At 48.4% G+C, this 15342-nt stretch overlaps 5 protein-coding genes across 5 annotated transcripts; 4 read left to right on the forward strand and 1 right to left on the reverse strand.

Annotated features, from left to right (window-relative positions):
* Nucleotides 1–927: 927 nt before the first annotated feature.
* N7525_004748 (uncharacterized protein) lies at nucleotides 928–5149 on the reverse strand (the record flags this gene model as incomplete). Its single annotated transcript, XM_061213154.1, has 7 exons — nucleotides 928–1049; nucleotides 1142–1421; nucleotides 1485–2531; nucleotides 2584–2619; nucleotides 2682–2829; nucleotides 2890–2960; nucleotides 3617–5149. 7 exons carry the CDS (start codon nucleotides 5147–5149, stop codon nucleotides 928–930), a joined length of 3237 nt encoding a protein of 1078 aa, XP_061070175.1.
* A 593-nt stretch (nucleotides 5150–5742) lies between these two features.
* On the forward strand, nucleotides 5743–8454 carry N7525_004749 (ubiquitin-associated-like domain-containing protein; the record flags this gene model as incomplete). Its single annotated transcript, XM_061213155.1, has 7 exons — nucleotides 5743–5829; nucleotides 5885–5953; nucleotides 6005–6041; nucleotides 6097–6234; nucleotides 6296–7525; nucleotides 7581–8041; nucleotides 8098–8454. 7 exons carry the CDS (start codon nucleotides 5743–5745, stop codon nucleotides 8452–8454), a joined length of 2379 nt encoding a protein of 792 aa, XP_061070176.1.
* A 345-nt stretch (nucleotides 8455–8799) lies between these two features.
* Nucleotides 8800–9603, forward strand: N7525_004750 (putative nuclear distribution protein RO10; the record flags this gene model as incomplete). The annotated part of the gene is made up of 2 exons (XM_002565508.2): nucleotides 8800–9031; nucleotides 9200–9603. 2 exons carry the CDS (start codon nucleotides 8800–8802, stop codon nucleotides 9601–9603), a joined length of 636 nt encoding a protein of 211 aa, XP_002565554.1.
* A 2044-nt stretch (nucleotides 9604–11647) lies between these two features.
* On the forward strand, nucleotides 11648–12634 carry sho1 (osmosensor SHO1; the record flags this gene model as incomplete). Its single annotated transcript, XM_002565507.1, has 3 exons — nucleotides 11648–11716; nucleotides 11770–11925; nucleotides 11984–12634. The coding sequence occupies 3 exons, from the start codon at nucleotides 11648–11650 to the stop codon at nucleotides 12632–12634; spliced, it is 876 nt and encodes a 291-aa protein (XP_002565553.1).
* Nucleotides 12635–13821: 1187 nt separating this feature from the next.
* On the forward strand, nucleotides 13822–14697 carry N7525_004752 (uncharacterized protein; the record flags this gene model as incomplete). Its single annotated transcript, XM_061213156.1, has 1 exon — nucleotides 13822–14697. The coding sequence occupies one exon, from the start codon at nucleotides 13822–13824 to the stop codon at nucleotides 14695–14697; it is 876 nt and encodes a 291-aa protein (XP_061070177.1).
* Between the last annotated feature and the right edge of the window lie 645 nt (nucleotides 14698–15342).

A 15342-nucleotide genomic window follows, 5' to 3' on the forward strand; every position in this document is an offset into this window, starting at 1 on the left:
CCGCTGGTTGCCACGGGCTGCTATCCCGAGAGACAGCAGGTGCTCGCATTCGCACTCGCACTCACACCATTGTTGAAAGCCTCAGTTCTATGAGACGTTCCGGGTTGGACAATATACGATTGGTCGAATTCCATAGCTGGTCCACGCGATCACTCTTTACTCGACAACAAGCGTCGGCCGCTACGGCCTCTATGCTTGACAACAGACCTTGTGGGATTTGAGTACCTAGGTCCACGGGTGATCTGATGTATTTGTCAGATGATATCAGGGACGTTCCAAGGTTATTCGTAGGAAAATACCAGAGTCTTTCCATTCTTATGTCTTTGGTACCTTTCAAGTTCTAAGTACTACATTGTGGATTTGTCTACTGTCGTAGTTCCCCTAGCCCTCTTTATAAGGCCGGCCCCCCCGGACCCTGAATCAGCGATTATCAAAGCGCGTGCAAGTGCCCAGGTGCAGGTTGTCAGGGCGAATGCGTTTGTCGTTTGTCGTTGCCTACCCTTTCTTTGTCGCAGCCTTAAGCCACTGGAAAATTATAAATACCTGGTCCTGCCCCCTGAACTTCCTCTTCTTCTTTCTTTCTTTCTCCATCCTAGTGCGGGTGCTTTACACGTATCAGTGAGGAGAAATCCGAGATCGTGTTTTTGCTAGTTGAAAACTACCAACCTGACCGCTTCAAGCAAGCCTTAGCGCATGCTTGGGAATTTTTGAAACCACACTCATCAACTCCTTGACTCTTCGAGTCCTCGAGTTTGAATTTTTTTTTTCTTGAGGGTGACGGATGACGGATGTCACCCTCAAGTACATGTACTTTAGGTCTTTCCACTACTTGTAACTCAGTATATACAGCACTACATAACTATGTACAAAGCACTCATCAACCTAAAATCCACGTAAAAGTCAGGCCTTGTCCTTTATGCTGGCTATTCATGCAGCGCACTTGGTCAAAAGTGCAATGGCCGTCTCTCTGAGCTTGAACTTCTGAATTTTCCCGCTTGCTGTCTTGGGGAAAGACTCCAAAGGGCCCAAAAAGAAGACATGCTTCGGAACTGTAAACAGACAAAACATCAGCTCAGCCCCCGCGACAATTGTCAGGATAGTTCAAAAACGACGTAAAGCAGTTGCCTAGGATACGACTTACTAAGATGGTTGCTGAGCTTTTCACGCACCCATTGCTGGATCTCCTCAGCAGTGACTGTATTTGAGCTGTGGTCCCGAGGAACAATGAAAGCAGCTACTGCCTCGCCATATCTCACGTCAGGGACGCCGACGACCGACACGTCTGCAACGCCATTGTTGGCTAACAAGCAATTCTCAATCTCCAGGGGGTGTATGTTCTCGCCACCACGGATTATCAGATCTTTGATCCGTCCGGTGATAGTGATATATCCATCTGGTGACATGGAAGCTTCATCTCCAGTCTAAAACCCCGGGGTCAGAGGAAACAGCTTTACTCGAGACAACAAATAGAAAATTGAACTCACATGCATCCACACTTTGCCAGAATCATCCGGAATCATCACTTCCGCTGTCTTTTCTGGATCGGCCCAGTATTCCTTCATCAGCAGGTACCCGCTGACTGCCAACTCACCCCGTCTCTCTATGGGTAGAATTACGTTCTTGTCCACCGGATTCACAATCTTTGCCTCGACATGTGGCATGAGCTTTCCGACAGAGTAGATCCGCTTATCAATGGGATCATCAGTCGTTGTCATAGCCGAGACGGGACTTGTTTCCGTCATTCCATAACAAATAGTCAATTCGGTCAAATTCAGTACCTTATGCAGCTTTTTCATTATCTCGGCAGGAATACTGCTTCCGGCAGCGATGCCCGTGCGAAGATGTTGGAATCCCTCGCTGGAGACTTCTCCTGTCTCGATCAAGCTTAACTCCTCGAGAAACATTGTCGGTACACCATATAGCGCGGTACATTTCTCTTCTTGGACAGCCTCCAACGCAGCACGAGCATTGAAGGATTCACTGGGGAAGACGATGGCTGAGCCGTGGGTCGCTGTCGCCATATAGCCTAATATACTGCCGAAGCAATGAAACAACGGCGGTGGGCAACAGATAATATCATTCGGCGTGAGAAGCATGCGGTCACCAATCTGAGAGCCATTATTCAGAATGGAGCGATGGGTGAGGCATGCAGCCTTGGGCATTGATGTGGTTCCTGAGGTGAACTGGATATTCACAGTTTCATCCGGCGAAAGGTTTCGAGGAGGAAGCGGGCTGCCGTCTACAGTAAGCTGGGACATAATAGATGCATACTGCGTCAAGCTCTTATAGGACGATATATCCACGCGGCCTTCGGAGTTGTCGACCATAATGATATTTCTCAGAGACGGGACAGGTGCGGACTCCAACTTCGACTTGTGGAGGTCTTCAACAAGGTCATTGAGTAAAGGGACATTGCTGCGTGGCTTCTTTCGTGGCAGATTGGACTCTGTGCTGATTAGGAGATGACTGGCTTCCAGGTGACCCAGGGCCGCAATCACTTGTGCAGTATTGAATGACGGGTTGAGCGGAACCTATTGGATTATTAGACCCAATGATCCCGTGGCAATGAGAGAGCTGACCTACCAAAACGGCACCAAGTTTGAATAACGCGTATGTTGCCTTGTCACGGATATTAGCCTCGCTCTTTTCTTCCTACCCATTTCCGCGGTCACCCAACATACCACAGCGTATTCCATCGAGTTCCCAAGCATGACTCCAACCCGCTCACCCTTCCCAACACCAAGTGACTCCAGCCCCCGAGCGAGAGAATTGCTTCTTGTGTCCAAGGATGCATAGGTTGCCCGATCATTCTGATGTCTTGAGACAACCCTTGACAGTATAGTTAGTATCTCAAGTCTCAATTGTCCAATCTTGCGACACGGTTCTCACGCTGTTCTATCTCCGCATTCCGCGACAATCTTGGCGAAGTGTTCGCCAACTGTGGACTCGATCAAGGGCGGCTATATTGAAAGTACTACTGTCAGAGACATACTGCACGCCATTGTTCTTGGACAGCGGATACTCACACCTGATGGCCCCCGTGCATAGCTCTCTGTCAGTAGCCCCCTCTTAACCAAGGATGGTTGCTGAAGGATTCTCTTTCCTCCGAACGCAGATCTTCGACAGGATACACGACCTCTTAGGCCAAGCCCGGTTACAATTCCGCTGTAGCTCATGTTCTTATTCCAATGCTAGCTTGACCAAGGTCTCATGACTCTGATGGCTGCAATTGGCTGTATCGACCGAAAAGGGTACTACAATATGTAGCAATTAATCATAAGGGGAGTTGGAAAGGGATTCAAGAGTGCAAAGGCGGAGTAGGTCCGCGGCATAGCTTTCCCCGCACTTTTAGACGTGCGGGGATCCCGAGGAACTAAATCTACATTGGCCTTGGGATGTACAACATATTAGAACAATGAAAAGAAAAAGGAAAAAGAAAAGAAAACACTGCTAGATCTATATTCATTCTTTGCTATCAAAATCAGTCAACTCCGAAATTCAAAATGCATAACCTATGAGAGGATTGGCCTATTCCTAGTTAGGGCCCAGAACCATCACAGTGCCCGCATAGACAGTCAAAGTCTTTATTTCCCCAGTAGTTAAAACCATAGTTAACAGTAATCTCTTCAAAGGGAAGAATGTCACGAATGACATCAACTGTGCAAATAACTCGGTTTCCAACGGTGCGAGTTTTGAACTGCGTCGAGGGCTGGCACGAGTGGCTAATGTAGCGGGTCCAGTTGCCAAACTCGTGGGGGCAAATCGTACACAAAGTGCGCTTATTGGGTCCAGTTTTATCATCGTCTTGATCCAGGGGATAGACATCCTCTACGGGACTGGGAAGGAGCTCACCCATGAATATATCGAGAGTTTCACCATGCTTGAATCTCGACAGCGCTCGAACACCAGTACCCGTATCGGGGTATTCTCGCAGTTCAACCAGCTCTCCTGCGCTAGTTGGCAAGCGGCAATCACAAGAAACAGTGCTGCCACATATACAGCAAGCACTTCCGACCTTGGTGGGACTGCCATTGGGTGTATGGCGAAGCGTCGGGTCCTGTTCATTGCCGCCCCACTTCTTGGGATCATAGATACTCTCGTTAATGTGTTTCTGCAACTTGCCGTTATAGATGGGCTCCTTCAGCTTACCATCAAGCGTGATAACCGTGTGGTGGGGGTGGTCGACTTTCCACCTCATGTATGTCTTGATATCGGATTTCATATCTGGAAGCCCTGGGATGGGGTAGTCCTTGTGGGCATAGAGAATGTCACGCCACTTCAGGGCACGGCTATGCGCAAAAAGTTCAATACTCACGAAGTTCTCTTGAATCTTCTGGAGCAGGAACCCCCAGGTTCTGTCGCTGGCTCTTTTGATGCTGCATCGGAATGCTTCACTATGGGAACAGATAGCAAACATCTTCCATCCGAGCCCAGTAACAAACTCGAAGAACCTACTGTTAGGTGTGACGGGTTGGAACTCACCATGCTCCGCCTTCAAGGATTTCACATGGGACATGTAGTAGCCGATCTCCCGCTCCACAAATCCTCCTGCGAAGACAAGCATGTTGGAAAAGGTCTCTTCACTACCGGAAGCTTTCTCTTTCGCAAGTCTCTCGAGATTGCAGTGGGCGTTGATATCATAGTACACGGCTTGGGTGATATCAGTAGCTTCCTTGTTCGCCGTCTGGTTCAGAGCGTCTTCAGAGCCCCAGGGTGGGAAAAGCTTCTCCAGGTCGACAGGAGAAAAGGGAGTCTTTCCGCCGGCCTTCCTCTCGGTGGTCTTCTTGGTGATGGTCTTCTTGGCCTTCTGGACCTTGTTAGTGGTCTTGGTGATGGTCTTCCTGGCCTTCTGGACCTTGTTAGTAGTGGTCTTGGTGATGGTCTTCCTGGCCTTCTGGACCTTGTTAGTAGTGGTCTTGGTGATGGTCTTCCTGGCCTGCTGGACCTCGTCAGTGGTCTTCTTGGTGATGGTCTTCTTGGCCTTCTGGACCTCGTCAGTGGTCTTCTTGGTGATGGTCTTCTTGGCCTTCTGGACCTTGTCAGTGGTCTTCTTGGTGATGGTCTTCTTGGCCTTCTGGACCTTGTTGGCGGTCCTGCCGGTATTGACTGTGCTAGTCGTGTTGTTTGCTTTGCTGTGGGTTGCAGCCATTGTGACTATATAATAAGACAATTTATGAAGGCTTGTAAAGGTGGAATTGAAATGCTGGACGCTGGATGATGTGTTGTTTCGAATGTGTGATGGTTGATAATCTGGCGCGGAAAAGAAGGGTCTTTATACTCGCTCGCCTGGGCTCTCATTCCAACCCGAGTGCTATTGTACTATTAGACACTGCTTTGTTTCAACCATAAATAGTATTGTGGTATAAAGACCCGGAGTAGGCCATTCAAGCACCCGAAAGAGAGACAATGTGTATCCATTGTGAACGTGGACTAGTCCCACACATGAAACTAGATAAACTTGGAACTGAGAGCTGAAAGAAATGGGAGAATGGCCGTGTATTTTAGGCTCAAAGAAGTGAAGAATCGGACCAGGAGAAGCAGAAGTACAAAGAGACGCAAATAGCGGAATGACGCTTGGCGTCATGTGGTGGGGAAGCTCCGTTGCGACACTTTGTCTTTCGTCTTTTCTTCCTCTTCTCCCAACTCTTCTGCCTTCATTTGCTTTGTTCTATTTGCTTTTTGTATCTCTTGTCATGCTTGTACATTGATCCATTGATTTTCAGTTCCAGCGCAGAACCAAACATGGCCTCCGAACCGACCGAGGAAGCTATCGCCGACTTCGTCGGCTTCACAAGCACGACGCGCGAGCAAGCCATCGACTTCCTGAAGGTAGGAAGCTGCACCTGGTTGATAAATATTTTCTCCCCTAAATCATCTCCTACAGGCAAACAACCTCGACTCACAGAAAGCGATCAACGCGTACTTCGAGGATCCGACGGGGTCTCAGCTCAAGGTAAATTTGGTGACGCGCAGCAACTCCCGGCTATGATCTAACATCTCAAAGCCGATACCTACCTACTGGAATGATAACAGAAGCTCTTGTAAGATTACCTACTTATCCGAGTTCGGTTTTGCAATTAACATACCCCGCCCCAGCATGGGACTTTGCCCAACAGGACAATGCGCCACCAATTCCAGCGACAGCACCGCCCTCTCGTCCTCCTTCCCGAACGGACATACGCGGCCCAGGACAAAATACTGGATATCAAGATTCCATTGGGACCGCTCCGAAAGGTATTATGATCTTGACATTTCGACTGCAAGAGGCATACTGATTTGCGATTTGACAATGTAGAAGGTTCTGGACAAGGCCTTAGTCTGGCGGAACGGGAAGAAAAGGAATTACAGCAAGCCGTTGCTATGTCATTGAATTCGGAGATGGGACAGCAGGAAACCGGGGTGACATTGCAGAAACAGCCGCAGTTCAGCAAAGCAACTCGAGACCACTACGAAGAAGGTGCTTGGGCGATGACCTTGTTCAACACATCTTCCGAAGAAGTCATGATTAGCCCAGATCCGGAAGACCGCAAAAGAGCGGAGGGCGAGCCTGCGTTCATCCGCCCCAACCCTGAGGGCATTTACCTCGGAGGGCTTTTGACAATTCTCCATAGTATTCCCCTCGCACGAGAAGCTTTGCTCCTGCGGAACAAACCGCTATTTGACTACGGCCATGACCCGCAGTGGTGGAATGGGCAACCGATTAACCTGCCAAAGATCGTTACGGTGAATGATGGCAAGACCGGGGATGACGACTGGGATGATATCATTCACGAAACCCAGCGGCTGATGGCTTTTATGGATACAACGAAACGTGCTTTTGGCAGCAGCGGCAGCTTGGCAAAGATCAACAGCATGTCATCCTTATCAGCAGATTCGGAGGAGGTCGTCACCAGGTTTTTGGAAGCATGGCATGGTGCAGCCATTAAGGCAGATCCTGAAAATCCACTGGCAACCATATTCACATCACATGCATACAGGAAAGAACCTTTCCACGAGTTTTCTGAGCCTGATAGCAGGGAACTCTTCACTTTTGAGCCTCCTGTTGAGCAGGACAATGACCAGACACTCTATGACGTTTTGGATTCTGCTTTATGGGGTGACAGACCAGGGAAGGAGCTCGATGACGCATGGCTTGAACATTTAGCAGAGGTGCTAGTCGTTAGACTCGATGCTCTTCAAAAGCCAAAACCTGTGGGCGTGGATATTCATTCTGTGTTTTATCCAGATCGGTATCTTAGCAGCTGCCGAGATCTTGCTCGTGAATTTCGTGCAAAACGACAGCAGATACAGGGAGATGTATTGAGACTCGAACAACTCATTCATCGCTACACCATGCCACGGGACCCCGTGGGGAGCTCGACGATCACGGAACTCCTCGAACAAGCTGCCCAGTCGGTGGCAGTGGTTGCGCCGGGGCAAATGAGCGAGCCTGATCAGTCCAGCTCTGGAGCGGCAGATGCAGAGACAACGCGAGTCGCAGAAGAATTGAGAGCAATTTCGACAAACATAGAAGCCAAGCTCAAAGGTAAAGACAGCCATTACTACCATACCCATGCTGTTGGCTAATAACCCGAGCGCAGAACTCGAACTTAGGAAGCAGAGTGCCATGAAGTCTCTCCGTGAGATATCAAAGACACTTACCGAACCTCCCAAGTCACCTTTTGAGCCCCCTGTCTACAAGTATACGCTACGAGGCGTATGCACCGAACCACATGTGACTTACGTTTTATCAAATCCGAAAACAACTGCCCCAGGGCACCTGATGGATATGGACTCGGAAACTGAAAAAAGCAATGACTACCAGTGGTGGCGTATCAGCTTTTCGGCGGAAGATGGAAAAGCCCGACAAGCCGAAAAACAAAAAACCCAAGGCAACACTGCAGCCACACAGGATGGCGAGGTTGTGGGCTACACTGTTCGAAAAGTTCAAGAGAATGAAGTCCTCCAAGCCGCGCGTGAAGAGTGGAGCTCTGTCTTACTTGTCTATGCAAGCGAGAATGCTGTGAATGCACAAGTGGATCCTGCGCCGTCACAGCTTCAGGTGAGACTCACAGTCTTCCTCAGATAGTTCTAGAGTTTTCGGCTAACTGAAAGCAGGGCTTCGTGAACAGAGACAACGATGCTTTTGGGGACGAATTTGGGAATACCCCGACCATAATCTTCAGTGACCAGGAAGATTCCGGGGCGGAGGCGAACAATGCGGAAACTCAACACAAAGGACAACAGCCTGATATGTCAGAGAAGGCAACAAAGGTGAATGTCTTTGACTATGAAGTCTCCGGGTTCGATGACGAGCCAAAATCCAGCCAAGAGATGCAGGAGAAACCTGGAGCGAGTCTCCTGGGTCATCATGCCGCCGCAACTCACTCCACGGCGCCTATTGGCCCACAGACAGACTCAGGGTGGAACAGTGCTGACGAAGAAATGGCGCATCATCTAGGGCATGCGAAGTAGCATTGAATGAAGCATGCGGGGAAGCCTATGAATAATGAGTGAATGATGAATATGTAGATACTGTAGAGCAATGTCAAGCTTCGGCTATATGTCAATTGGTCAGACGGTATTGGACACCCAAATCCTAAGCATCGATCTTACAAGAAGAATCCCATATTATAGCAGACCGATCCTTGCATAAAAGCCTCCTGAGGTTATGTACGACGTACACTTTGTAGTATCCAGGTACAGCTAACTGATAAGCTTGTCCCCACATTTTGCTATGTTTGCACCTCACCAAGCTCCTGGCACCCTTTCTCAGTCAATCTCGCAATTACCCCAATTGGTCTCTGATCTCTACAAACCATGGCCCTCGAAAGTGACGCAGTGGCCGGGGCCACCATCGAGCTCCTCGAGGCGCGCCTACGCCGCCTCACCTACCTCCTCACCGGCGCCACAGACTGGACCGGCGTCCCTACCGCGCCCGAAAAGCCCGCATCCCTCGACGAGACAGTCACCCGCCGACTAGCGCGGCTAGAATCAGAATTAGAACGGCTTAGTCGAAGTGTACCAGCCGTACGGGATGTTCTACAACTCCGTATGTGACCAGTGATGGTGTTATTTACACGCGCATTACCACCGCCACGAACCCGCTCATTCTTACCCTCTCCCTACCTGAATTCTGATTCTTGACATCTGCATAATCGACTCTCCACTATCCTCCGAGCCATCTTATCCGATTCCACACTAACACAAATCCTACCAGACGACCGAAACCCCGACCTCTTCCAAACAACACCACCCCACGAAATCCCCGAAGGCCTCACAACCCAAACCCTAGCCTCAATAGTCCTCTCCTACGCCACTGCCTTCCCTGAAACCGCCTCGCGCCTTACATCACTAAACGACCTCCCCGTGCCGGATGCGCAGAGCTCCGCAGCACTAATCGACCTGCAGCCACAGCTAGGCCGGCTCGCGCAGACGCAGAGCGAGCAGGCAGCTGAGATCTCGGAGCTGCGAGTGCGCACGGCGCGCGTGCTGCAGCGCTGGTATGACGTCGGGCTTGTTGGGAGTGGGGAGTGCTGGGCTGAGTGGGAGGGGAGACTTGAGGATGTGGAGAGAGAGATTAGGAGGGGGGAAGTTGTTAGGAAGGGGAGGGAGGAAGCTTAGAGGGGAGTCTTTCGGAATGGTACTGTTTTGGATGATATTATGGGGAGCAACTGGAGGGGTGTGATGTCTCTGGCTGTTGCTGTTGTCTGCTTTTTTGTTATGATACCTCTGATTTGGGCGCGGTTTTTTCTTATCTCGAATAAGCACATGGGATATTCCTACGGAGTACATAAGTTTAACATACGTATGTATGTACATACGTATATATCTTGGTATTCGGGTTTACGTCTGAGGGGAATATAGTCTCCAGCTCAGTCAAGTCAAGCTGCGAAGTTTATACAGTCTAGCATGGCATATACAAAGCTATGTCCCAGGCTAGGCCCCTCCTGTAACAATTAGGTGTTTGCAGTACATTCCTCTCAACGTCATTTCATCCGGATGGATTCCTTGGGACGTTCAAAGTCAACTAGAATGCGCTAACCTGCCCCAGTTTCTTCCCCCGCAAACTGTGCTCGGTTGTAGAAAGCGGTATATTGACTACTAACTTGTCAGGATTAGGATGGAGCTCTCTAGGAATGATATCCAATGGTAGTGCGTCAGCTAACATGAATAGGCCACTAGTGTTAGAGTACTAAGTATACTTGTGCCAAGCTCACCACCATCTACCCTATTGTCAGAGGTGGTGGTGGGCTTGGCACCATTACATGCAGAAATCATATATGTACATATCCGGTAAACAGCAACTTGTTCATAGAGGTATAAAGAGCCCGGCAAAATGTGTGACTCAGCCCTTTTAGCTTCCAAGGTCGTCTCTATGTGCCCTGTACATCAGAGATGTCTAAGCGCGGCGCCGAGATAGTTAATTCTGTCCCTGCAATCTTCACATACTTGTTTTCAGTTCTTTTTAAGGAGTTCGAAGGTATCTGGCCAACGCTAGGCGAATCGTTACATAACTAGGTTGTGTACTATCGAAGCTACCTAGGTACCGGCCACTAGGGCTTCGTAACCCGCAAGACCTCCGTACCAAGGCGACGACACACTTAGGTTAGCATACCTATTATATGTCCTACAATATAGCCTTATCCAAGGCTGGGGAGTTTTTGGTGTTTTTCTCTTTTTTTTTTTTTGGCTTCAAACCCACCAAACCAAAAAAAGAAAAAAAGAAAAGAAAGTTGAGCCCAACCCGATTTGAACGGATGACCTTGAGGTCTGGAATCTCACGCGCTACCTGGATGATCATTAGTAATTGAATTGGACACCTTTGAAGTGGTGGTAACATACCGCTGCGCCATAGGCCCGAATTGATGGTATTTTGGCCGATTTAAGGTATCAAGAAGATTGCCTCTCATAATATGGCCTATGGAATACTACCTCAGGTACCTACCTAAGACACAAAGCGGAGGTGACTAACCGGATATTTATAGATTTCCAGATCGAGTTCATTTTCATTGTTTATGTTTAGAGAATGAGGAAAAGTAAATAGACTAATGTAAACAGTTAGAATCATTCTCCAATTATTTATTCTATTCTCAAACCGATCAAGTCCAAGCAATTTCCATTGAAATTTCCTTAATTTCCAAAGAGAATCGAGACCGTCGATTTCCAGGGGGCCCGGACTCCACTGCGTATCTGCCACTTTTCCTCCTTTTTATCTTTCCCTCTCTCTCCTCCTCTCTTTCAAACTGTCAATCTTATCCACTCTTTTATTCTTTTCTTTTTATTGATTGATTCTGTCTCTTGTTTCTTTTTCCAGCCTGGTGCTGTCTTTTTCTCTCTGCAAGGAGATTCTTTTCTTTTGACTCCCAACCTCTTACCATCCCCACGGATTGTCTCTGAACCCACTCCGGTTTTAGGTACTGTAATCCTATTATCTTTCTATGTCTTTCTTTTATATCGCTCTATTTCATTGCCACATGCAGTCACACCTGTCGTTCCCACACTAACTAACCGCAGTCACTCCTTCCCGTCCGCCTCGTTCAGGACCCGGCAATCAACAACTCTTATATACAAGCGCATCGCTCATCACCCATCGCCATTCCCTCTTTTTCTTCGATTATTTCATACCAATTCCATTCCACAGCCTAACCCAATCCGCAAATCCAACATGGCGAAATTCCGGCCTAGCAACATACTAGGCGATCCATTCGCGCTCATGACCATCTCGATTTCGATTGTTCGTTCGACTTACTCCTCCATGACTCGACATAGACTAACATACAATTCTAGCTGGCATGGCTCATTGCTTTCATCTCATCTATCATCGCCGACGTGCAAACCCAATATCCCAACTACTCATGGTGGGCCATCTCATACATGTTTTGTGTCATTGTGGGCCTCGTCACGACCTTTGGCACTGACACGGGCCACGTTTATGGCGTCGCAGTATGATGGCTCCTCAATGCAGAACATTACAAGACTCTAGTACTGACAATGTCTCCAGATAGTTGGTTACCTTGCCTGTGGCCTTGTCCTAACATCCACGAGCGCAAACAACCTGATCTACGGAAAACAAGCCTCCATGCAAGCCGCAGGTGCAGGCTTCATTCTCCTTTCCATGATCATCATCCTCTGGATCTTCTACTTCGGCTCCACACCCCAGGCCACCCACCGCGGCTTCATCGACTCGTTCGCCCTGAACAAGGAACAGCCGGGCGATCCCTCCTACCGCGGCAGTCGCCCCATGTCCAGCACATTCGGCGCCCGCCCAGATACCGTGGCAACCAACAACACCCCGCAGATGTACACCTCCGCCCAACTAGGCGGCTTCGAGACCTCGTCCCCCGTCTCCGGATACCCCGGTGGCGCGCCCGGCGCCGAACGAGCATCCTCTGCGCCTCGCTTCGGTACCCCCAATCCCTCGACTCCGGGTAACGGCGAGCAAGAAGTAGGCGAAGTGCCCCAGCCAACAGAATACCCTTACCGGGCCAAGGCGATCTACTCATATGACGCCAACCCGGAAGACGCCAATGAAATCAGCTTCGCCAAACACGAGATCTTGGAAGTATCCGATGTGAGCGGCCGATGGTGGCAGGCTCGGAAGCAAAATGGAGATACTGGCATTGCGCCCTCGAACTATCTGATCCTTCTGTGATCTCTGGTCCGTATGCATGATGTCTCTTCTTTTTGTCCGAGTTCCTTGTCATTTGTTCTGTCGCAAAATCTGTTTTCCCTTCCCCTTGATACCCTTCGGATCCAACCTCGATGTGTGTGTGTGTGTATTTTTTTGGTTCCTTTTAACGTGATGTCTTGATGGCCTCCTTCTGTTCTGTGTTGCATGTCCTTTCTCTTCTTGGTACTTTTATTTTTGTGATTTGGGGTTTTGGGTTTTTGCTCTAGCGGGTGGTTATCCTGTGTCTTTCCTTTATGCTCCTTCATGGCTGAGGTGCTATTCTCCATGATCATGTTGGAATAGGGTTTATAATCGGGGTCTGTTGATCCCGATGAAACACTTGTTTTCTACTCCGTACATGAAAGAAAAATAAACATGTGAGATGGTGTCTATATGCTAGGATAGCGATGTCTTGACTGTAGACAGTGCAATTCACCGTGTTGTGCGTTTACCCGTGGACTACGTGTGCGTCTACGTAATTTGTCGAATCCACCTGGACACTTGGGCGTGGGGCCTCCAAAGTTCTAGAACACCCAGCTGATTTCGAGCACACAATATATTTTATTATATAGACTACGTGCCCTATTTGATGTCTACGTTTGCATCTGTTTGACTATGAATCATAAGATTTATTACCAGAATATGAACCTTAATCCTACTACTAATAGTAGATAAAGATCTTCGAAGAGAAGCAAAAGCGACTTTTATAAGTATTATAAGCGCTTACTACTTAGAACCTACCTATAGTGGGCTTTACAAAGCAGTGCTAAGCCCTCCAGGGCTAGTAAGTGATGCCTTGGGTGGCTACTAGATATAGAAAGTAAAGAACGAAATGATAGGACGGGGAGAGAGTCCCCCCTAGGAGCTACCTTATAGGTTCTCCAGAAGTAAAACTTCTTTACATGATTTGCTTATCTACTAAGTGCTTAATATCGACTAAGCCGAGCGATATAATAAAAGCCTTATAAGCTTACGATATAAGTAGTTTGTTAAACAAGAGGACTGATATGAAACTGATACTATAAGGGACCTGTGACACCAATTGAATGGCGGTCGGTCTCGAAAATATGCAGTGCTGAGCAAGGGCCTCCCCTCTGAAAATTTCCCTTTATTCTCCTTTCAATCCTCTGTTAAAATCCATCTCTTGCAACAAATCGACTCTATCCGCAATGGGTGAACCACTCGACAATGGTTGTATCGCATGCGGGTGGACACTTGACAAAGAAAAGCGGTGCCATTATACTAGCCACCTCAAACTCTTCTACGGCGCATCTACGCGGGGCGTCTGGTCCATCGGCTCAGATGTGATTTTGAAAGATCGGCCAGACGAGGGTCCAAAATCAAAAGTTGAAGTCAAAACATTAAACCATCTGGCGACTTATACCGACGTCCCCGTCCCAAAGGTTCTACGAGACTGGGTCGATCGCGATGGGCGATACTTCATTTTGAACGAACGTATTAGTGGCCAAACGCTCGAGGAGGCATGGCCTTCTTTGTCAGAACCCCAAAAGATAGATATCGCAGATCAAGTCGTCAAAGTGCGAAAACAACTTCGATCCGTCACGTCAGCCTCTATTCAGTGTGTCGATCAAAGTCCATGCTATCCGGGCTTACTGTTTTTCGATCTTGAACCCCACGGACCGTTTCACTCTGACCAAGAGCTCTGGGATGCCCTGGCCCTTAACCTTCGCCATCTCCCTCAACAAGTTTTGGAGAACTTGAAGAAGCGCTTACCAGAGTGCGGACCCTATGTGCTCACTCATTGCGATCTCAATTTGGGAAATATCATGGTCCAAAACGGAAAGGTTGTTGGTATACTCGACTGGGAATACGCTGCCTTTTTTCCTATTTGGTATGAGTATGTTTCGGCCTCTTTTGGATTTACAGATATGGATGTCGAATGGAAAAGGTTGCTCCGGGAGCGCTTCAGCGTACATGGCGAGGCGCACGAAAATGCTAAGGCATTTTGGACGGACATGTGTAATCTAAGACAGTACCCGAATCTGGATGAGAAAGGTCAGGAAACCTTAGAGAGACTGTCTTAGACTATGTTGAACTAGTGGAACCACTGTAGTGTGATAGTTAGAATTACGGTAGTTATAATCGCTTAGGATTATAGGATCCATACTTTATTACCTAGAAGGTCTCTAGTCCGGATATAATTTCTAGAACCGATAGCTTAAGGGTGCTAACTAGTAATAATACAGTGGTATACACTCGCACCACAGAGATATCGGGTGAGATATTAGTTCCATGTCCGGGACCTGGTCGAGCTTATCCGGATTTCTAAATCACTGTTGGACTGTAGGTTGGTATACAGTTGTACACCACCGGGCGAGTGCGGCGAGTCGCTTTTAACCTCCTCTTGTACGATATGGAAGGGCCCCGAGAGCCGAGTCGCAGAATAAGAATCGGTGCCAACTTGCTGGGGGTCAGTAATCAGAAATCAAGCAGGGTTGCATAGGTCCTATCACGTACATATAGACCAGTATATGTATCTGGTAATCATTGGGACCCAGATTGTCACTGCGATAATTTGACCGAAAGTCCAGTCTGTCGGGGCATAATACGATCTCTGGGAGAATTGCAGTATGTCGGGGAGAACGAACGTGATATTGACGCCAAGAAGGTACATCTCCGCTAGCACCGTCCATAACCTTGAGAGAATCCGGACAGTTCTGGACTCTCGG

This window comes from Penicillium rubens (assembly GCF_028828025.1).
Source record: "Penicillium rubens strain IBT 27055 chromosome Unknown utg000002l_segment0_segment0, whole genome shotgun sequence".
Taxonomy (NCBI): domain Eukaryota; kingdom Fungi; phylum Ascomycota; class Eurotiomycetes; order Eurotiales; family Aspergillaceae; genus Penicillium; species Penicillium rubens.